Source organism: Cydia amplana, chromosome 12, assembly GCF_948474715.1.
Source record: "Cydia amplana chromosome 12, ilCydAmpl1.1, whole genome shotgun sequence".
In the NCBI taxonomy this organism is placed as follows: domain Eukaryota; kingdom Metazoa; phylum Arthropoda; class Insecta; order Lepidoptera; family Tortricidae; genus Cydia; species Cydia amplana.
This window is the reverse complement of record NC_086080.1, coordinates 2,938,524-2,962,355: the sequence shown is the minus strand read 5'-3', so window position 1 is coordinate 2,962,355 and position 23,832 is coordinate 2,938,524. Positions and strand designations below refer to the sequence as shown.

Genomic DNA, 23,832 nt, shown 5'->3' with positions numbered 1-23,832 from the left:
CTAATAAACATTAAATTTTTTAACACGTAATATTAACCATATGAAGGAAGGACGGACGCTGCCGGCCGCGTTCACGAGCCGTGAGCCGTGTCCTCTCACGCGCCGGCGCAAATTAAAATAATATTTTTTAAATCGGCAATGCTAGCCAAGTGTAGCTAAATCTTTAAAATTTGCTATAAGCAAATGATTTTAAGTACTAGTTAGTTATACCCGTCCCGCACCCCGTTTGGGGTGCAATTAGACGGCTTAAAACTACGGCGGCAGGGGGGACCTGCTGATCCGACCGCAGAGTAGGAGGCCCTCCAGAGGCTTCCCGGCTTCACGCACCAGCTGACCTCGGCGCTTCCCGAGACGTCCCGGCGTCCGGGCTCACACGACCACCTTGCCACGTCAGGGGAGTACCCACCTACGTCAGTGAAATCAGACAGGCTAATTTAAAATTTAACGGACCACTACCACGACCACCGCTCGGGTTTTTTTTAAATAAATTTATTTGTTATAAAGCGTTTGGGACTTTAATTTAAACCTCCCAACCCTAAGCGCTTCATTGAACCTATGAAGAGGCAATGGCCAAGTCTAAATAAGCAAGCAAACGACACCTTTCTATTTGACTATGAGTTCCGTGGTCAGAGTCCCCACGGTTACATCCGCGAGCGGAGAGGGAAGGTTGTCCGGTTGCTCACGATGTCACGATCTCACAGTCTAGCGATACCTACACAGTGGTATGTTTAGAATGTTAGGTACTTATTCGAATGTTATGAACAATTCTTAAGTAACATTAGAACACCTTAAATAATCTTCTTATTACCTATGTCTCTGTCTTCATGTATTATGTGTGTCTCTCTGTAAATGTTTAATTGAGGTTGTGCAATAAAGAGGATTTTTATTGTATTGTATATCGCAATAAAAATACACTTTTCCCTATGGTTACTGGTTAGGTATATATTTCGATATAGATATTTTAGCAGAGACATTGCGGTAACACATTGACTTTGTTTTGAATATTACCCTTAACTTTTAAAGAAATGGGAAACAAAAAATTAAGACGAAGCCAGAGGCGCTTGGAAAAAATAGTATCAAAATTACTTAAATTATACACAATACAATTATCTGAATTTGATTAAAATAATTACGTAGGTACAAAGCCATATGCTACAAAATTTAAGAGGAAAACTGGTTAAGAAAGTGGGTTAATGGAGGGCAAAGGTCGGCCAGGTGCGTTCTGTACAATATTTTAAAGCATTATTATGGTAAGACGACTATATAAAGCTGGTTTTATGTAGGTTATGAATGTTGTGATAAGTATACTGAATAACAATGCATGCATTGTTGTTTACTATTGATCATGTTCGATGTTTCACTTTATGGTACCTAGTTACAAAGTTTCATACGAAAGTTACAACGGGCCTAAAATGGTCGCGCTTATATGATAAACGATAAAAAAGGTTTTTAGGAAAAAATATATTGAAAAACTGATTCTCACCGATCCTGATCTTTTTGGGTTCTTTTTTGAAGAATCACTAGCAGCAAGTCCAGATTTCTAAGAATCAGGTTTTTAGTATTTTTTGGCAAAACGCTCAAAACTACTTAATACCATATCATTTAATTTAGAAAACAATCAGACGACAAAATCTATTGAATGCTCCTGTCTAGTCTGCGACAGGCATTCCGTGCCGATCGTCGTGAACCTATGAACTTAATGTTCGGTGACCTTTTCCTCTCTTTGATGCAACCGATAATTCTAAATTTGAATAGATATGCAACATGGCCGCCGTGGTTAACGGATTTCATGCCATCCGTGGACTGTTGATGTAATCTTTTTATTACAGTGAGGATTTTAGTGGCATATAAGGAATATAAGATATTTGATTGTTTGAGTAAGATTCAAGGTGAGTGACTTATTCATTGCTTATTCATTTTCTAAGCAAAAAACTGTAATGTTTTTGAACTTTGCCATTTGACAAAGATACAGTCTTTAAACACCGCACGCTTAACATTTTTTTCCATAGACAATTATATATTTTCTATATACAAAATTTGTTAACAAATAACGATAATCTTGTTCCTTTCCCAGTTCAGGATCTCGTCTCTTTTATAGAAGTCGATTAAAATTTACCTCAGCGCGTCCAACCTCAAAGACATAACCGAAATGGGTCATATTTCGTAACCTTAGCTAATTTTCAACTCATCTTTGTTAATTTTACCTTAATTATCTACTCTATAGCGCTTATCGTTTAATTATATCAAAATTTAATTGCCGTTCTCGTTTATGAAACCCTCTCAGTTTTAACATACGAATATAGCCAGGATAACTTCATTTCGGTCGAGTTTAAACCAAAACATTAGATCTAAATAAATTACATTTGAATTTGACTTCCATTACAGCAAAAATAGTCTAAAATTCTGTACATTTTGATCAAGCTATTCGTATCAGGTATCGATTTCAATCTTTAACCAACCGCTTTGAGGTTTAAAATAGCTCGAGAATACATTTTGGGAGTTCGTATAAAACGCTCAACGATTAAGCAGATGGTGTATGCTGTGATAGACGTGTAGTGTGCTTTACTGTATGTTTACAAGTATTGAATGAGTGAAAGTGGTGAAAGGTGAAAGCAATTATAACGATGTTTTACTATCATATGGCACACTTGATCTATGTGTTAAAGGTTTCCCATTAAGAAGTCATACCTTGAATCATCTAATGATAATTTATCCCACGGTAATCTAACTCAATATTAAAATCCCAATATAGATTTTTTGTTTGTGAGTGAGTTTCTTTAATTCCTGACGAGTTTTCAAATTGACAATGAATACTCAAATGATTTGAATTGGGTGGAGATAGTCCACCAAACTCTCTTATTTTCTTCCTACCTATGTACTAGAGCCTGTTCGGAAAGAGTAGAGTCGTGGAATGTATGGGGCCCAATACATTCCACGAATCTTCTCTTTCCGAACAGACTCTAGTAACCTACGTGATATTGTAATCAGTTTCCTTGTTTTTTCTCTATAGCTACTTTACTTTGTCTTTAATATCGTCTTTAGATACTGTGTTCTGAGCTTCTAAATCGTGTTCTTTTAGCTTTAATAAGTCATTCCCTACTTTTTTAACCTTTGTATCCTTGACTGGTGACGGCAAGTTTTAGTGCACAATTAACAACCTGACAGACTCGACACCTTCTTGCATCACAATCATCTATCAAACAACACACCATCAGTTTATTAGCAAACTTGATGTGTCTTTTCTAAATGTCATGTGCATTTGGCCTCAGCATTTAGTTTTGCGAGTTCCCCACATCCGTCTGTCACGAGACAATGCTAATTTTGAAACGTCGTTTTAGCACAAACCCGTCTAGTGCGGCAAACGAGCTATTGTTTTATGCTAACGTCCTAGTTCGGATTTTAGCGCTGACAATGGCGCTGCTAATTTTGAGAGAGTGATTTTTACTGTTAATATTTGAGTGGTAATAACTAATAAGTTTTACCCGTTATGTGCCTAAAACGGGACTTATCATGTAAATAAATTGTAATTACCTCTCCGACGCTTTTGGATGGGATGTTTTGTTAGTAGTTTCGGAGAAAGACTATTTAGTAGTTCATCGTTTCGTGTATAAATGCAGAAATTGCTGAGTTCATTTTAAACTACGAGCATACTGCGTGAACTTTGAAACTCTGTCCGTGGTAGCAAAAGCTTTGAAGTACCTATTCAAAAGATCGCTTTTAATGTTCTGTCAGTTTTGCATTTGAAATTAGTAGGTATTATAATTTTGAAACGGTTTATTACGAACATCAACATTTTCTTACAAGGATAAAGATATATACTTAAATAAAACATTATTGCCTGATTAAGCTATACTTTAGTCTTACTGATGACCTACGACTCATTAGACAGAAATCTCATTAACAAGAAAGGAAATTCAAAATTGTATGAGAGTAATGCTCTTAAATATGACGAAGGAAATAATAATTGTCAACTAGACAAATGTCTACAAGCTTGCGATGTAAATCTTCAATGGCGTCCTCAATAATGAATCGAGAAACTGTCCTTTAGTAACTTTAGTCGCATTGTTAACGGTATTGGTGTTGTCGTGAAATGTTGGATTTTCAAATTTAGGGTCTGTGCGGAAAGAGAAGAGTCGTTGAATGTATGGGCTCCTTTTCAAGACTTCTCTTTCCGCACAGACTATAACATTATGATTTTACCGTCAAGGTAATGTTTGCATTTTGCATTGCCATCAATTTATTTTTGTAGTTTCAAACAAGGTGTACATTTTAAACGACTTCAAAACCAGGAGGTTAATGAGAAAAGTCGACAAGGCGTAGAAAAAGTTAAGGTTGGGTTAGATTTATCTTTTGGCACTCCTGATAAAAGTAAACTCTTTACTTACTACTAATTACTCTCATCACACACAGAACATTACTTCCATTCACACACACATCTATCATTGACGAGTTACGTTCAGCGAATCAAGGAAATGGGCCGGAAAATTTAATTAAACGCATTTTAAAGACAACTCCGCGAACACGTTTTACGCCACATTATGTCACAAATAGCGCTTGTGCGTTAAGTTGGAGGCGTGTGGGGTCGGGGGTGTAGAGAAAAATAGTCCTATTGCTGATTGTAAATTGTGTACACACCAAAATACACATAACAATAAAATCCTTATTGATAAATAACACAATCTTCTGCACTATAACTCTATTCATTGTCAGGTTCAAAGAAACCACAAATCCCTTGAAACAATCAATTAAGTACTATCTACTATAAATACATCTTTCCCGCACATGCGCCTAACCATCGACATTACTCACGCAGTTTACCTCGCGAGCGCTAATTTTAGGCCAGCAAGGAACGCTTACCGCTATCTGAACCGTTGTTTAATAATACACTCTGGCGCACATGGGCATTTGAGTAGCGTAATTGTTCTATTTTTCGGTTCAAGTGCGGAAAGGGCGTAAGGCAAAGGCATGTAACTTTTTAAAGTCAATGTCAATATCTTTTTTCAATTGGGTTATGCAAATGGTTTTTAAGTAACTCTCTTGTAACATACCATGACTGAATCGTTGTTCTTTTAAAGTAAATTTTAAATATTTAGAACTGTAAGTACCTGTGTATTTAGATTGCAGACGTGCATTTAATGAGATGGCTGCATGATGGTATAAATGTAACAATTTATATTAATTAGCATTACATTATTTCATGTTTCTACATATTCTCGTTAACATTTTTACAAAAACGTCGGTGTCACGTATTCACTACAAGTTTAAGTACTTTATCTAATAAGTAATAATAGACACCGATGTAGCTTTTATGTAAACTTACTACCTTTATACACTGCGGTCTATTCACCGGATAAGCCAGACAAGACAAAGAATCTAGGTGTTTTATATGCTCAGTCAATTGTGTTTTTTATGGTAATAAGTCTTATATTTGTAAGTCGCTATCGTCTGCACGCTGTTTGTCGCCCGTGATTCACAACTTAACATTTTCATAGTAAACATAATTGACATGACATTAAAAAATACTCGTCCGACATGATAATAGTTCTTGTAATCGCTCAAGGAATTCAGTGTCCGCTATCCATCAAGTAAGCCGTACGCTACAATGTAGTATTTAATTTGCTTTACATTTTCTTTTTTGCAATAGTACCTACTACCACACTTGTTTTTGTAGTACCTACTACCACACTTGTTCTTGCCGGTCACATATTGGGATACCCTCCTCCTATTGCGGGGAGATTTAATTCTTGTGTGTCAGAGGTGTAAGGTTAGAGCCGGTGTAGCTTTATTTGACATTCATGAGGGCATTAAATTGTAATAATAAACTATTTTTATCTGTACACTTCACAAATGCCTACTTGGGTGCGGGGACCCCTGGAACTTCCATACTTACATAACCACCAACCGATGTCACTCCAATTTTGTAGTGCACTGTATCTATTTTGTGTGCGATAAAATTATTTTTATCTTTATCTTATTTTTACTTATATTGTCGCATTGAAATAAATCGTAGTTACGTGGTATGTAACCGAGCATGCGAAAATGCTTCTGTAGCAATTCTAAGCGAGGTACTTATTGGCATTTCAGAGTTAAGTGGTGGAATCATCATAAATATTTAGGTAAGTACGTTAAATTCCCTTTGGCTCAAAAATTGTTATTTATTCTATAAATTCAACATGAATTTGTATCCGATCAGTACTCGTATTGCAATCAGCACTGAATGCACGACAACAGGTCGATTGATAGGATCTGATCGGATTACGGTCCCACAACATCAATCACACGAAATCGATGCTAAATTCCTTATCCCACTCTGATGTCTGAGCCTATCGATATAATACTCCGGAGAGGATTGTGGCGAATCGATACAAGAGGCATCTATTGAAGGAATCTACCCTGTTATCTTTAGATCGGCTTACTTATATATTAATGAACACCCTCTATTGTCCAATAATCCGATTTTCATTGGTAACTTTGCGCATTAATAGTTTATTCATACGATTACCAACACAATGCGTGTTAAAGCACAATACGCTTTTAGCAATAATTCAAACAATGGAACTCTCACGCTGTGCTCCAGATGACATAATAGCTATAGCTAAGCAAGTAAGCACACAATACCTAATTCACTAACACCATTAGAACCAATCGCATGCACGCTTATTGAATACAGCCTGATAGTCTATTGTGATACGTGAATGTCTAATTGGAATGGTATAAACCTTCGAAATTACAGGACGCACTTGAAATGCACAGAGAATGCATGAGATTCAAATTCTGCCGCTAAGGTACAAACTAGGCAACTTGAACCAGTAACCGTGCGCTGTTGAATATTAATAACGCTTTCTAGTTGTTAAACTATGTACTTCAAAATGTTCCATCTATAACTCACTGAATATTTCAACGCTTACGTTTGTTCATCAATAACGCAGCTATCCAATTCGGGTTATCGCGAATATTTCCAATTGGGGCCGATGAAAAAACTTTGTGAATTAAACCGGCGAAAATACACCGACACGAACTCTATCAGCGTGAAGCACTCAAAAAGTCAGAAGAATAGCAATATTTCCGATAGGCAGATTCTCAGTAACAAAGCGGGTCGCTGACAAAACAAATTTACATAAATCCGAACGAATCCCTAAAAATGACGCGCGACAGGCGAGCCGATAAGCTTCGGATATCATTAGCCGGCAACAGACTTGGGCGATCGCTCACTTGTGCGGCCTCCAAGGCCCAGGAAAAATCCCAAATATCAATCTTCCCTTCCGCATTCCTTACGCTCAATTCTAAATTGAAAAGCAATCACTCTGGGAGAGATTTCTTCTTGGGGATTTCGCAGACAAAATACGGGACCCGATATATTTGGGGAATGATTTTCGAGCTTTGCTCCGTTTTGCTTATTAAATTAATTCCGTTCCTTGCAAATGGAAGTTTCATAACGGTTAGGGTGAACGTTTGAACGTGCTGCTTACATCGTATTCTTTTATTTCATGAGACACAATCAAACTGAATTCGCAAGGGGATTTCCCAGCAGTACTCCGCTTGCGCTGCAGAATTCTAACATACCTTCACCATATACTTGTGATAACAGATTTCTATGAGAGTAAGTGAACTTCCATTTTAGGTACTTTATACATTTCCAGTAGTATAAGAACGTGGACTTGAAGATTTTTGTACGTATATGAGAATCCAGCAGTATGGTAAATATAAGCTCTTTTCCGAAATGATCTAAGGCATGTTTGGCATAATTTTTTTGACATACTTATAGCGTAGGGTTTTTTTTATAGTTAGCAATATTAAAGACTAAAGTATGTTCATTGTGAGTCATTGTTGACCTCATCAGCAATTCACCCATTGACTTGGTTCCTCGTCTCCCATTGGTCATAAATCTCACAAACCGGTTTAATAGCTCCCAGTAGCGCAATGGGCTTTATTCTTCAAATAAACTTTACTTCATATTTTCCGAGACGAAATAATAAATAACGCGAACAAACTCCCGTTTTTATGGGCCTATTTTGGAGCCATAAATATTTCCTTTATTCACTTTACCTCGCAAAAAATCTTCAGTAAATGTAGCCACAAAGTAACCTAATAAATTAGGTAAGTACATCTATGAAATTTAATATTCAGGGCAAGGGCACTAATGGTAGCGAATTAAGCCCCATTTACACGGCGCGAGAACTTGCAAGCAATATTCAATACGTCGATCGAGTATTAAAAAAAATGTCGATCGACCAAATACTGCAATGAAACGAAAATGCCCGTCTAAATGGGGCCTTACGCGTGGCCCGCATGGGACTTTTAAGTCTGAAGTTGTGGTTCAGACCCCGAATATACATACATATATAATGATTAATGAAACGTGAGCAGGACCAACTCTACACACAGTTCGAGTACTAAGGTGTAGACTATAGTCATAATCCTCTGGTAAAATGTGTCCAGAATTGGAACGTCTATATGCTGTTGATGAGGTATTCATGTCTCATTTAATTTCGGTTTTTTTTTTTAAATATAATACAACCATCATACCCGTACTAAAGCCTTAATTGGAAGTAGGCAAACTAGTCAGAACTATAAAGATAAAGTAACAATTTATATTAAATCACCGGAAATTTCCAGGAAAATTGCGTCATCTATTTCAAAGGCGTTAGAGGCGACATTTGTCCTCTTGGACATCATCATCTTCCTAGCGTTGTCCCGGCTTTTTGCCTGGGGGAGTCTGAAGTGCGCTCGACAGACAGATGACATAATGATTCCTATTTATATCTCTCTCAAATTCTCCTACCTATTGTCCATTTCATGAGTTTATTCAAAGATGATGGACATTTTTCACTTTTTTTTTTCTTTTAATCTCAAATACATCGCGAATATTTAACGGACATTTTCCTGACCAGCTGAATATTTGCATGCACTACCCCTGACTTAGCTGCCTAGCTTATTTACCTCAAATCTATTCTCTGATTATCTAATTTCATATGCCATACGAAATTAGGTAATCAGAATAACAAACGGAACTTTCATCTGCGACTTTTGCTATGTATATGAGACAAATTATAATTTCAAATCCAGATATGCTCGTAAGTAGGTGCCTGACCTTTACCTCAATGGCGGTCAATTTCGCGGCCGATTTCTCGGGCCTCCGATTTGCATCCTCAACCTGACTTTACTACGGTAATATATTTCCTGAATTAGATTTGTTTTTGTTACTTTATGGGAAAATATGTTGTGTTAGCGTAGCGTAGCTATAATTGCTATAGCTTTCGCTTTCTACATTACAGTGACAAAGTTATTTTACTTTTTGTTATTTCAACATTATCATCATCAACAAGATTAGTTTATTGTCAATACACATCTTCCGAGTATTTTCAGCCCAGCTAGCTATATTTTCTTACTTGAAAGATTATTTTTTTTTTTCTTTCTCTTTTTTTATTCTTGGTTTCACAATCATACTTATATTTTATATTATAAATCACATTCGTTATTTCCTTTGATTCAGCTATCGTTCTAACAGCTTGTTGACGTTCTCATTACCACAATACGGCATTGATTTTGATACGCCATCCGCTAATTCCCCGATGTCATTCCCAATGTATACTCGCGAGCAAACGCTTCAGGTGACCTAGTTTGTGGCCTGTTAGGTCCCTTCAGTGCTAGTGGCCTAGCGGTAAGGCACACACAGGAGGTCGTGGGTGTAGGAATAGGAAATATCTGGTGTCTTTAATTTTCTGTTTACTTGGTATATGAATAATATACATTTTATATCATTGTTAATTTATTTGTGTGTCGTTCGCGTACGTGTCGCCAATAACTTTAGATGAAGTCAGGTCCCCACAGAAAACCAGCGCCACTTTTTTTTCGCCACTTTTTTTATGTCTGCATGCCTTTCTTTTTTATGTACTATATTGTGGCGTTAAATAAATGTGTAAATGTAAATGTAAATATCATTAAACGAGCGCAAGCTTGGGATCTTTTTTAAGTCCGGATGTTCTCGTAGAACTGAACATCTGATATAAGAAGATACTGGTTGACTTAGAGCAAACGCTCGCCAGCAACGTTTAATAATGAAAATTAGCCTCACAGACGGATATTGGCACAGCGCTTGTTTCGGTTGTACAGCAATGTAACTCGAGCGGCATATTATCGCGCGTAGTGGGCGTGGAGATAAGCGGCTCAAATTCAATTGGTTTCAGGGTCCCACTGACCGAATAAGAAATCCCTTCGATAGCTCCCATGCCCGTCTACAGGCAATCTTCTAAAGTTTATCTTCTTTTTAGCAAAGGACATCTATAGAAATTTGGTCATTTGACTAGCAATAATATGCAATCGTGGCTGTTGCTAACATATCGGTCTTACGGAAAAGGCCTATGATGATGTCTTTTTTTCACATGATTTCACGTGCGATTATCACAAGTTATAGGTATTTATATTTGATTGTTTAAAGCCTGACCAGGAATATATATGATCATCTGATCATCACGAGCTATGTTGCGGAATTTCACGGGAACTAAATTTTTCTTATTATACTGAACTGTCTATACCTACATGAGAATAACAGCGCCCACTTGACAATGATAATATATTACTGGTCATAGGCTTTACTTAATTTGTATGTTACATTTCGTATATATTTACTGAACATCAGCGTCATGGGAGCCGAGGCATCATGATGCTGATTGGTGTCCATTTTTAGCGCTAAATTGTAATTTTTTTAAACAGTTCGTTTTTAAAAACTTTGATGTTGTTGTTTTGTTTTGCCGTGATACAACAATAAAAGCTTCTAGACTGAATATACCAACAATGTGAACTTCTATAAATTTAGCGTAACTAAGTTAAGTACATAATCACAAATTATTTATATTATAAATATAAACTTTCGAGACTGTGACCAATATGCCACAGTCGAAAGGTCAATACTTATATTTAACGCAGCCAACTCATCTGCAAAACCTGTTTTCTAAATTAAATAGACACGGAACACCTCGATCATTATAGTCAATAGACTTGACCGACTTCATTGTAATGGATTTCTGATTCAGAATTAATGTCTGGTATGGAAATTAGTCCATTTTGTTTGATGGTTACATAATGATGCTTTATTTGATAACATGTGTTTTTGTTTACAGGTAAATACAACGGTTTTTAAAGGAATTTTGAATTCGGACTTCTTGGAGCCGTATAAGAACTGCAATCTTTTTCGAAACAGGTTTGTTGAATTTTGGATGCCAATCAAATTAAAAAAATACTGCTTTTGTCTAGGCATTCCTCGTAAAAATTTCGATCACAATACATGAGGAAAAACTATGCCAACGTTTTCACAAGGGATTACCAATGTAGAAATCTTCAAAAAAGCATTAAGTACAAAATTTTATAGTGTTACATGCCTGGATTTGCAACTATTGGTATAGGCTACTGTAGCCCCTTATACTATCAGGTATACCGTATGGTCGTTTAACACAAATGCGATCAAAAAGTCTATATTGGTTTATTTCATTCACGGGAAAGGCCAAAGCACTTTATAATAGCAATCTTCTATAAATCTTAACTTTATTACTTTTTGAATTAACTTAGGTATATTAAACTTGAATAGGTACGTTAGTTAGTTTAGTACTTCGAAATAGTGAATCTGTCTGACCCTTAACTTGTATAATATTATCTTATCTCTTCAAGTTACAAAGTTTATTAACTAATTTCATTTTCGTTTCTGTGTAACTAAACTTTTTCTGATTTGCATTTTACTTTCTCGTGAACTATTCATTTGAAGAAACTTTTTTAGCTCATCATCTGTGAATGACTATAATTAATACCTGCGAAGTCAAAAGAATCTTTCGTTAATTAGGCATCTGTTATTTTAGTTAATGATCCATCGTCTACACTTAGGAGGCGTCCATTAATTGCGTAAGGTAGGTGTTGAGTTTTGAGAATTTGGATTTGTCCTAGGTAATTCTCACGACAAATCTAGATCCCCACCCCTTATCTGACGTGAGATCATTCAAAATTTGTATTTTGGGTATAAATGCGTTGTGTTCAGGACAAGTCTGAACATAGCTTATAAAATATTGTATGTTTAACCTTAGTGTTAATATTTGTTGCTTGCAACATTTTAGGATAAGTTTGTCTGTGGCGCGCTGTCAGCGCGCTCTTCATTCTGTGCCATAACTGATGTAGTAGCTTTTAAAAATTAGCTTTCAATAAAAGTTGATTATTATATAAATCTAATCGCAGTTTGATTCAAACATGCGAATATGGTCCTTCGCGGTTTAAAAAAAAGTTTAGAATCAGTGGTTCGGTGGTTATACTACGAGCTTCGCTTGCTGGCAGGGCGAACGTGACTTGCTATATCTTGTCGCCGCCCGCCGCAACCTCGTCCAACCCATAGCTTGGACGAAGCTATCATTGTGATTTTGGTTGATATTATCCCGAAATCGTTTATTTCCGTGCTGCAACGATCATTGCGAAAGTTCCCGTTCGTCGGCACAAAGGAATTTTTGTGCAAGTACCGGCAGATTTGTATGAGCGGTACATCGAGAACATTTTGACAGATTGTCAACTCAGGTGGGACTAGATTGTAAGGTTGGTAGTACGGAACGTCGTCATCGGTGCGTGTGTGGCTGCCTTTTCAGAGTTGGCGGTAAAAGTGACAAGTGGCTGTCACAGTGACGTCTGTCAATCGGAATTTTCTTCACGGTGTGTGCAACTGCATAACATACTGTTATTATACTTTTCAACTGCAATTTTTAACAAGTTCTTGTACCAAAGTGCGGGTTTGTGCTTAAATAGTGTTTACAGTTATATTGAGCGTTTGTTTTATGAAATACGGCAATGGCGGAGCTCAAGAAGTTAAAAATTATGCGCGGCCAAGTCAAGGCATCTATGACTCGCATCGAGCAGTTTGTCAACAACCCCAATAGTTTAAATTCCGCCTCGTTGGAGTCCTTAGAGGCTCGTAAGGAAAAACTAGCCTCGTCCCTCAAAGATTATGAGGCAATCCAACTTGATATATTGAACCTTGATGACAAGGACACAGAGGATGCAGGTGACTTTGAGAACCGCTACTTTAGCACGATAGCTATGATTAATGAGACTCTCAGGTCTCTACGAGGGTCAGATACGGTTCAAGCTGCTGGAGTTTCTTCTTCGAAGTTACCCCATGTTGACATACCAGTGTACAACGGTAAGGACTTTACTCTATTCAAACCCTTTTATGAAATGTTCATAGCAGTGATTGATAAGAACAAAACATTATCAGATGTACAGAAGTTGTTTTACTTAAGAAAGTTTTTGTCTGATGAAGCGCTATCTGTCATTGTAAATTTGCCTTTAGTCAATGCCTCATATCTAGAGGCATTAGAGTTATTAAAAAAGCGTTATGACAATAAGTCCAGGCTTATCATAAGCCATATACATGTTATCTTAGACATCCCATGCATGGCTAAGGGAACTGCGGCCTCTATAAGGTCATTTGTATCACAAGTGCAGCAGCAGCTGCATGCACTTAAAAACTTAAAGGAACCTGTCGATAAATGGGATATGTTGCTCATTTCAATATTATCCAGAAAGCTAGATCAATATACTAGCCGGGCTTTCCATTTAGAGAGAGACCCACAAGCTCTTCCAACGATGTCGGAGTTTATTGAATTTTTAGAAAGGCGTGCTATGGCGCTAGAGGATAGTTTGCCTCAAAAGATTACCCTAAATGAGAATGTAGGTACTCTTAAATTCAAATCTTACCCCAAGGTTGCTAATGTTGTAGCATCATTACCTGGTTGTAAATTTTGTACTAAACCTGGCCATGCAATCTATAATTGTGTAAAATTTCAGGAAGCCTCCGTCGAGGACCGCTTGGCTTTTGTGCAAGAGAAGAAGCTGTGTACAGTTTGTATAAACTCTCACGCTGATAAACCTTGTAAGTACAAGTTTAAATGTAAAATATGTAAAGGTCATCATAATACCCTTTTGCATACTGAGGATGAGTCAGATGCCAAGCAATCAGTGGCAGCATCTATTGTTTTGACATGTGTCAAGAAAGCATCTTATAAAAAAGTATTACCTACAGTAAAGGTTAAGATAGTTGATAAATTTGGCCGGGATGTTTATTGCCGTGCATTGCTTGACACCGCCTCAAGTGAATCTTTTGCCACAACTTCTCTTGTAGAAAGGCTAGGTATTGCCACTGAGGCAGAATGTGTAAATATAATTGGGGTCAATAAACAGACCTCCACTATGGATAGGTCAGTAATTATTCCTGTGGAGTCTTGTCAATATGAAGATGTTAAGTTTAATGTTGACTGTCATGTTGTTGATGATGTAACGGCACATTTGCCACCACAATATATTGATTGTTCAAATCTGAAATTTCCAAGCCATGTCAAACTTTCTGACGAAAACTTTAATGCGCCATCAGAAATTTCATTGCTATTAGCAAGCGATATTTATTTTGAATCATTATTAAATGATTGTATCAAATTGCCTGAGGGGCTTGTCTTGCAAAGCACCTTATTTGGCTATGTTGTCGGTGGCAAGATAAACCAATCTGGCAATATCTCAAACACTGCTTTAGTAACAAATTTTGCTATTAGCGATAGTACAAAATTAGAAAATGTTATGAGTCAATTTTGGCTAGCCGAAAAGGTGCCAGAACCCCAACAAAAGGTTTCTGATGAATATGAAAAGGCTGAAAAAATATTTCAGGAGTCTGTTACTCTGAATAATAACAAATTTCAGGTAGACATTCCATTAAAACACCCCTTAGGTGAGCTAAATTTGGGTAACTCCTTTTCGGCTGCCTTACAAAGATTTTACTCGATAGAGAGAAAATTTATGAAAAATGTAGAGTTGCTAGAGCAGTATAAAAAATTCTTTGATGAATATGTTGAAATGGGACATGCTAGGGAGGTCAATATTAACTCTTATGACATGTTGAATGGACCAGTAAGCTTTCTAGCGCATCATCCTGTTTTCAACGAGGCCAGCAAAAGCACAAAGCTTCGTGTTGTGATGGACGGAAGCATGAAATCCAAAAATAAGCTGTCAGTCAATGATGTCATGCTGAATGGACCTGTCGTGCAGGGTGAGCTTTTTGACATATTAATTTTGTTTCGGACCTATTTATTCACCTTGATATGTGATGTTCAAAAAATGTTTAGGTGCATTTTTGTTAGCCCTGAACATAGATGCCTTCAAAATATCCTCTGGCGGGACAGTCCTAGCCAGCCAATCCGCTGCCTTCAGCTTCAGACAGTTACATATGGCCTAAAGAGCTCTACATTTCTAGCTACTCGGTGTTTGATAGAGCTTGTAAAATTATTTGGACATGATTACCCGCTTGCGTCTCAAGCCATTTTAAATAATACATATGTAGATGATGTCATAGCTGGTTCAGATGATATTAATGATCTTTACCAACTTAAAAAAGAGTTGATTGAGTTATTTAAATTAGGTAATTTTAAATTACATAAATGGTGCTCTAGCTACCCAGCTGTTTTGGACGATTTGCCAGAGAATTTGAAGTACTTTGAGCAAATAAATCTAGATTCAAGTAATGTGATTAAAACTTTAGGTCTGAAGTACGATATTACCTCAGACACCTTAACATTTGAGTGTCCCCCCTATGATGAGGATAGCAATCATACTAAAAGAACAGTTCTTTCATTTATTGGAAAATGTTATGATCCGTTAGGTCTCATAGCTCCTATCATAGTTTCAGCAAAAATATTTATGCAGGTTTTGTGGTCTATGCCCTTGGGCTGGGACACAGCTTTACCAGATGCTGAACTTAAGGCATGGAAAACATTTCTTGCTAATTTAAAAATGATGGGTAGAGTCTCTTTGCCTAGGTTAGTGCATAGTCACGAATGTGAGTTGGTAGAGTTAGTGGGTTATGCAGATGCGTCTTTCAAAGCTTTCGGTTGCTGCATTTATGTAAGAATTTTTAAATCGGACGGAAGTGTAGAGTCGAGTTTGCTTTGTGCCAAGTCAAAAGTGGCCCCACTGGCTAAAAGCCTTACTATACCGCAACTGGAACTTAACAGCGCTCTACTATTGGCACAGCTGGCATCTAGAGTCAGCGAAAAGCTAAAAGCTAGATTTGCGCATAATACATATTTATACAGTGACTCACAAATAGTTTTGTGTTGGCTCAAGGCTACAAAAACAAAGGTCAATACTTATGTTAATAATAGGGTGAAGAAAATTCTAGAACTCACAAATCAGGATCAGTGGTCCTATGTAAAGTCATGTGACAATCCCGCGGATTTGGTTTCCCGCGGAGTGGAGCCCCAAAGCTTGCAAGGAAAGCAATTGTGGTGGCACGGCCCTGAATATTTGTCACACAGGGATTATTTGCACCCTGCATTTGATAACAAGGCTCTCAGTCAGGACTTACATGATAAGCATTTTGATGTTAATATTAACCAAGGTTTATCTTGCAATGTTAGTCAGCGGGATGATTCATTCACGCACCTCTTTGAGAAATATTCTAGTCTACATAGGCTTCAAAATGTTATAGCGTATATTTATCGCTTTTATAAAAATGCTTCAAAGTCAGGTGATAGATATGACTCTACATTGCTAACCCCTAAAGAGCTTCAAGAAGCGTTACTTGTCATAATAAAAAATGTGCAAAGGAAACATTTTTCTAACGAAATAGAAACATTGCTATCGGGTAGGTCTCTTAAATCAGGGATAGCAGATTTACATCCTTTCGTGGACCAGCGTGGTGTCCTTCGCGTGGGCGGCAGGCTGCAAAATGCAGACATTTCGCAAGCTAGAAAGCATCCGCCTATTCTCCCGAAAGGGTCATTTTTTACTTCGTTATTGATTAAAACGGAGCACTTGCGTCTTTTGCATGTGGGTGCCAGAGCCGTTCTGAGTTCCTTGGCTCAAAAATATTGGATAATTAATGGTATTAGGGAGGTAAAGAAGGTAGTGAACAAGTGTGTCACATGCTTGCGTCTGAAGGCTGAAGCTGCAAAGCAGCTGATGGGTTCTCTGCCTGTAGAGAGGATTACAGCTAGTAGAGCTTTCCAGCATGTTGGAATTGATTTTTGTGGTCCATTTAGCACGAAAGTTGCCAGAATACGAAAACCTCTTGTTACAAAAAGCTATATTGCCCTTTTTGTATGTTTCGCTACAAAGGCAATACACGTAGAGCTAGTGTCGAACCTAACAACTGAAACCTTCCTAGCATGTCTCGATCGTTTCATATCTAGACGTGGCATGCCCACTGTTATCTATTGTGATAATGCTAAAACTTTTAAAGGTGCTGCAAACCAGCTCAAAGAATTGTATGATTTACAATGTTCAAATGAACATAGAGATTCTGTGTATCGATATTGTAATAAGAAATATATTTCATTCAAGTTTATACCAAGCTATGCGCCTCAATTTGGAGGCCTCTGGGAAGCCGGAGTCAAGAGTGTCAAATTCCATTTAAAACGTGTGGTTGGAAATCATTGTTTAACGTTTGAGGAACTTTACTCGGCGATCGTTCAATTTGAAGGGGTCTTGAACTCGAGACCCTTGCTATCCTTGGATCCTAATGAGGGCAAATACTTGACACCAGGTCATTTTCTTATTGGTACGGCGATAACAAGTTACCCAGATGTTGATTTAACTGAAGTCCCAGTTAATCGCTTAAGAAAGTTTTGGGGCATTGTTACTAGATTAAAGCAGGATTTCTGGAAAACATGGTCTAAAGACTACCTCTGTCAGTTGCAAAGTCGTCCCAAGTGGAAGCATGACCTACCAAATTTAAAAATAGGTGATTTAGTTCTTGTGAAAAATGTAAACACTGCTCCTTTGTGTTGGCCAATGGGCCGCATAGTTAAGATATTTCCTGGAAAGGATGGTAGAGTTAGAGTGGCCGAGGTGAAAATGGGGGACAAATTGTATGTCAGGCCTATTACGAAGCTGTGTCCTTTACCTCTTGACTAAATGTTGTGTCTCGTTAAATTCTTGTTTTTGATCTGTAAATCTAAATTAAACTCAACTCGCCCGGCCCAATTATGTTCAGGACAAGTCTGAACATAGCTTATAAAATATTGTATGTTTAACCTTAGTGTTAATATTTGTTGCTTGCAACATTTTAGGATAAGTTTGTCTGTGGCGCGCTGTCAGCGCGCTCTTCATTCTGTGCCATAACTGATGTAGTAGCTTTTAAAAATTAGCTTTCAATAAAAGTTGATTATTATATAAATCTAATCGCAGTTTGATTCAAACACGTTGGATTTATTTTAAAAGCACAATTTGCAGTGTTTTGTTAAGACTTATGAGTATTATTTGGAAGGTTGTGTCAAATTTCGCCATATCTTAGTCTAGAAATGTATTTAAATTTAATTTACATACCTATTTGGTGATACATGCAGCTTGGGAGCTTATCCTGAACAGCTCGCGTAGTTAATGCACCCTTAGTTACAAATTCGTAAACCTTATTATAAAGACATATAAGATCCACCAAAGGCCTGTAAAGGGTGCTATTAGTTCATCAGAAGTGAACTCTAAGATTTCCGGACCACCCACTTCATTGTAACCTGCCATTAATCTTCCAACACTGACAGTACTGACACTGACACTGACAACACGAAATGACGCGCGCGCGGGGAGACAGATTTAACGACGAGACATCAATTTGTTAAACACGCTGTAGTATAAAGGATGCCTCTGTGCGTGAATCGCGTCACGGGAGTCAATGTGTGAATTGGTTGACTTGAGAACATTAAACCGTGTAAATTTATAATTAAACAGATTTCTACAGATGTACGAGTAAATTCGTCTTAGGTAATTATTAATTAATTATTCATATTAATTGCAAATGCATGTAATGGATGTAATGTGCTATAACCTCATAAGATAAGTAAGCAGGTGAATGTGTTAAGTGTATAAGGTAGATATATCATGGAACCTCGCGAACATCAGCCGCCGCTCTGTTGAGTTACAAATGAATATTGGCCACCCAATACGGGCCTATACGGTTTAAGTACATGGTTCAACATTTTGTGTCAAGTCTCTCGTTTGAAAATTTATGAAATTACAGCCGGGCTAGCACATGATTGGCGCGACAGTATCTCGCGGCCAGAATCACTACCCGTCCCTCTTTTATTAACATTGTTAGACAAAGACGGGTAGTCTATCTCGCCGCGAGGTACTGTCGCGCCAATCATGTGCTAGGCCTACTGATCAGAAGCGATCTCGATGAAAAACAATAGGCTACATTCCTACTAGTCAAATCAGCTTCTTTTTTAGAACTGTCAAAACGATTTTTTAGTATGGAATTTATATGAAAACAAATATAGTGACGTCACGGTAAACTCACCTACTTTTTATATTTCAATCCGATTTATTAAATACAAATTGTGTTTAAAAATAGCTGCTATCTATGTTTTTCTAATAATTATCTGGTGCTTTATTTCGTGCACGGTTCGAAATAATTTATTTTAAGTACAGGAAACATCCCTATTGCTGACTTTAAAGTGGACGGTAGTGCTTTTTATCCAATAATTAATTAATTTCTTCCATGAATTTGACCTGATGAACTCCAATGCATCCACCTCCGGCCTACCCACTTTACTCTGCTATCAATCTTCTTAATCACCAACATAAACAAGATTCGGTAACGCCTGCGCGCATTGATTTCGGTTTAGACGAAAGTGGATGACCGCCCCGAAACCGCTCTTCCAAACAAAATGTGGTCTACATTCCATTTTCCTCTCTGGATTAATATCCAGAGAGAACATTATTTAATGTTGACGCAATTTTATTTCTTAGGTATATCAAGCACAGCCATGGCTCTTCGTTATTCTTTCGAAATTTGAATTTAGTAATATAAGAGTTACGAGTATTTAACCTCGTGAATCTAAATGTACATTGAAATGTACATATTCGTTGCAATCCAATTTTAACCAAATCATGAAACAAATAAAGCAGCGTTTCGTTAGTTTCATTGCGTTTCAAATCAAACGAAATTCGTTCCAATTTACTTATAGAACAAGGTTCAAATTAAAAATTTGATATCTTTCTATGGTGGGTCTTACTAGGTTAAAAGAGAGTAAGGTCACTGCGGGCAAGACCGGCATCCTTTTTTTTCTACTTTGGAGTGATCTAGTTGCGTTAATTATTCACCTACGTTACCGTTTGTATAATTAATAGCTTAGCCATAGTGACAGATCATTTTAATCATAAATTAAGCAAAAACATTAGTATTTTTAAAAAATCGGCGAGTAGACGGACTTCCCTTGTAGTTTAAGGGAAGTCCGTCTAGTAATGATATCAGCCAATCTATGGGTGCGTATATGTTCGTAGTCAAATTCCTAAAAAGAATGAATCAAGACAATGAAAAGTGTACTTTCAACTTGTTAATATAGGGTTCTGATTCGAAATAAACGCCATTTTTCTAATATAAAGGCAAGTCCGGCATATACTACGAAAATGGGGTGGTAAACCTTTTATGGCTAATAATTACACGTAATTATTTTTTGGATTTCCGAAATAAAAGACCAATAGAATTTTTTTAATGTACTTTATTCGTTTCTTTTAATTTACTGAGATGAAAATTTAGGAAACTAACATCATGCTCAATGTCAGGAGGATTTGTCGATACCTTATCAAATCGTTATAATATTAAAATCGCAAAAACAGTTGGTAATCTCTGATTTAACGAAAGTCCGGCATATGACGGACTTGCCTTGTACATAATAGACGGACTTTCAAACTTAGTCAAATTTTAATGTGATAAATGGTGGAACGTATAATTACAATACTAAGCCAATTTCTGATATTTTAAACACAGAATAAAGAGAACTGGTTCTTATGCTACTTACGTAGGTACTTACTGATGCACAATCTTTTCAAAAACTATTTTTAACAATTTTTTTTCGAACGGCTGTCGAACTATGACTTCGAGTTCAAAACACGAAGTGACTTATTTAGGCGGATTGCTCTGAAATTGGTTGTCACAGGGCCATCTGTTTTAGAGTGAGGGAACTAACGCGCAAAACTGATTAATCGACTAGACTCCAAAGCGGCATACGCCTTCAAATTCAAAAGATATAACGTGTTGACGGACTTGCCCTGTAGACGGTCTTGCCCGCAGTGACCTTATTTATAATAATCAACATATCTATAATAGTCAAACGACGGAGCATAACTATGGTTAATATACTTCAAATGGTGTAAAAATATTATTGTTCATAATAATCATAGTATGTATATCCAGAGAGTAAATTGAGGACTACATTTGTATGGAAAAGCGGTGGTCCCCTTTCCCCTTAACATAACCAAAACATCTATTTCACAACAATATGCCACAAACCTCACTCGCCCCACCTACACTTGACCTAAAAAATTGAAAGGCTTGGGTGAACCGCCGAAACATTCACAAGTAAACGGGTCGGTGTTTTTACAAGGGGTAAATTTACTTACAAGCCTTGGTAACCAATTGTATCGAGCGGACATAGAGATGGGCCGCGACCAGTTTTCTGCGAATGAAACGGTTATCGAAGATCTGTATCGAAAAGAGTAGAATATAAGAATTTGTTTGTCCCTCAGGGATTCAGGGAAATGTCAAAAACTGAATAGTCTTAACAGTTTATGTTGCGTCCATTGCGACTTGCGACTGAAACGAGTAAAACGCAAAATCTTAAAAAGAACGGTTTTGTCTTCTGAGTTCCGTTGCTTTTGTTTCTTAGTGAATCAAATGAAACGACAACGCTGAAAAACAATATGCCTCAAGTATCTTAGCTGCCGTAAAGGTTGTAATTGTAACAATTCTGCAGTCGCAGTGCAGTCAGTAGTAACATTTGCAATCAGAATGTAAATTTTCCGGTGGCCTAGGTTCACTTAGCATCAATCTAGTATTCTAAGTAGCGGATAAAATAACGCACCAAAAGTATATTTGCCACCCTGGAATACTATACTAAATAGAGATCTCTCCAATATTTTTTTTATACCACATAGGTGGCAAACAAGCATACGGGCCGCCTGATGGTAAGCAGTCACCGTAGCCTATGGACGCCTGCAACTCCATAGGTGTTACATGCGCGTTGCCGACCTTTTTTTAAAAACCTGTACACTCCTTTTTTGAAGAACCCCATACCGTAGACCCTCGGGAAAACCGAATATCTGCCACAATCTAATTGTTCTGCATTTAGAGACAATATCTCTTTTTGTTATTAAGCTAGTAAAGAATGAAAGAAAAGTCTCTGTTACATACTTTTGACGAGTAGTCTGATACGCTACTTTTTATTGTTGATTGTACTATATGTATGATGTCGTTGTATCAGATGATTCGCACATATCGTTGCCTGATGACCATTTTACCGTAGGTATCCATATAAACAGTCACCTACATTAAAAGAAACCATTTTTCAATATCGGTTACCTACGGAGAAGGCTCGGCTCTTACAGTGACGGGGCGGAATGAATGTGTAACACTCGAGGTCTCGTTTAGACGATGTAAAAATGAAATGTGTTGTCTGGCCGGGTCGCAAAAGGGGAAAAGGTGTGGAGATAGGCGTGACGCATTAAACGCGTCCCTCGTCTTCATTTCACGCAAACGAGGTTAGGCTTGTTTAAAAGGTGTAAAATTCTTGTGCGGTGAAATATACCTACGTGGTAGGGATGGTTATGGATGATGGATGGAGATTCAATGAAGACTGAATGTACAGAATTCCATTCTTTCCTTCAGTCTTCGCTTTTAAGAACAGTTTTAAATAATTTCGATAAATCATATGTTTAAAAAATATAAGTACTTTAGGATAAGATACGACCGCAAAATATCAACACCTAGCTCTACTTTATTCCAATATTCCTACAGTTTACATCAATAATGCTCGAAGCAATGTAAGTCGAAACAGAACGCGGAATGAAAGCCCGGCGTGGTGTAAGTAAGTTCTGCGTCCGACAAGAACGTTGTTATTGAGAGTTCTGTTCATAGGATGAGATACGACCGCAAATATCAATAGCTATCTCCAATTCTCCACTTTCGATTATAATATTACTAGCGACCGGGCGGCTTCGCACGGGTTAACAAATTATACATAAACCTTCCTCTTGCTCAAAACCGCATCAAAATCCGTTGCGTAGTTTTAAAGATCTAAGCATACATAGGGACAGACAGCGGGAAGCGACTTTGTTTTATACTATGTAGTGATTGTTACTAAACGAAACATCCGTAAATTCAAAATTCAATACACAATTTAAAATGCCATCATAGAGTGACACGAAAAATACATAGCGAATACAACAGCCAATACGAAGGTGCCAAAGTGTAAATTTATTTTTGAGTTCTACTGTACGTGTTGTGCCATGACCTCTTTGGTCGTGACTTGCAAATGTTTCCTTTCCTAGCTGATAGCGCTAGAAAAACCACAATGACAGATAATTGTAAAAATTCTCATTCGTATCTCAGTCTACACAGTCCGCCTTAAAATTCCGGTCACGAGACATCGTAGTTTCTTTCGCGCCTTATGTTGCCACTGTGGTTTCACGCGCGGCCGATTTGGGATTCTGTACGGGAATCGATCTCAATTTATCATTTTCTGCTCGTTAAAGTTGTATTGAGTGAGCGCAGTATTTCGTGTTTGGCTGCTGTGTTAATATTAAGATTTTAAGGCCGCAACATACCAGACTAGCTCGCTGCTCAGGCACGTGTTCACATTGGTAGTAATAAATATGTTTGGAACTATACGTAAGTAGCATTGTAGGTATGTGCTTTTCTTTTCTTTGACATCGGGTATAAAGGAACGCAAGCAATGTGACAGATAATCTGACGCGTGCCTAAATAGACAGCCAAAGGCATGTTGCATATGCTTTTGGCGTAATTGTCCTTTATTTTGTCCTTCA

General features: G+C 37.4%; 1 protein-coding gene and 1 long non-coding RNA gene across 3 annotated transcripts in view; both read left to right on the top strand.

The window, feature by feature from the left end:
• Positions 1-23,832, top strand: part of LOC134652873 (uncharacterized) — a 257,199-nt gene that overhangs the window by 109,009 nt on the left and 124,358 nt on the right. The gene's annotated exons all lie outside the window — the stretch shown is intronic.
• LOC134652568 (uncharacterized) lies at positions 12,713-14,310 on the top strand. Its single transcript, XM_063507731.1, has 2 exons — positions 12,713-13,168; positions 13,816-14,310. Exons 1-2 carry the CDS (start codon positions 12,817-12,819, stop codon positions 13,890-13,892), a joined length of 429 nt encoding a protein of 142 aa, XP_063363801.1. The 5' UTR covers positions 12,713-12,816; the 3' UTR covers positions 13,893-14,310.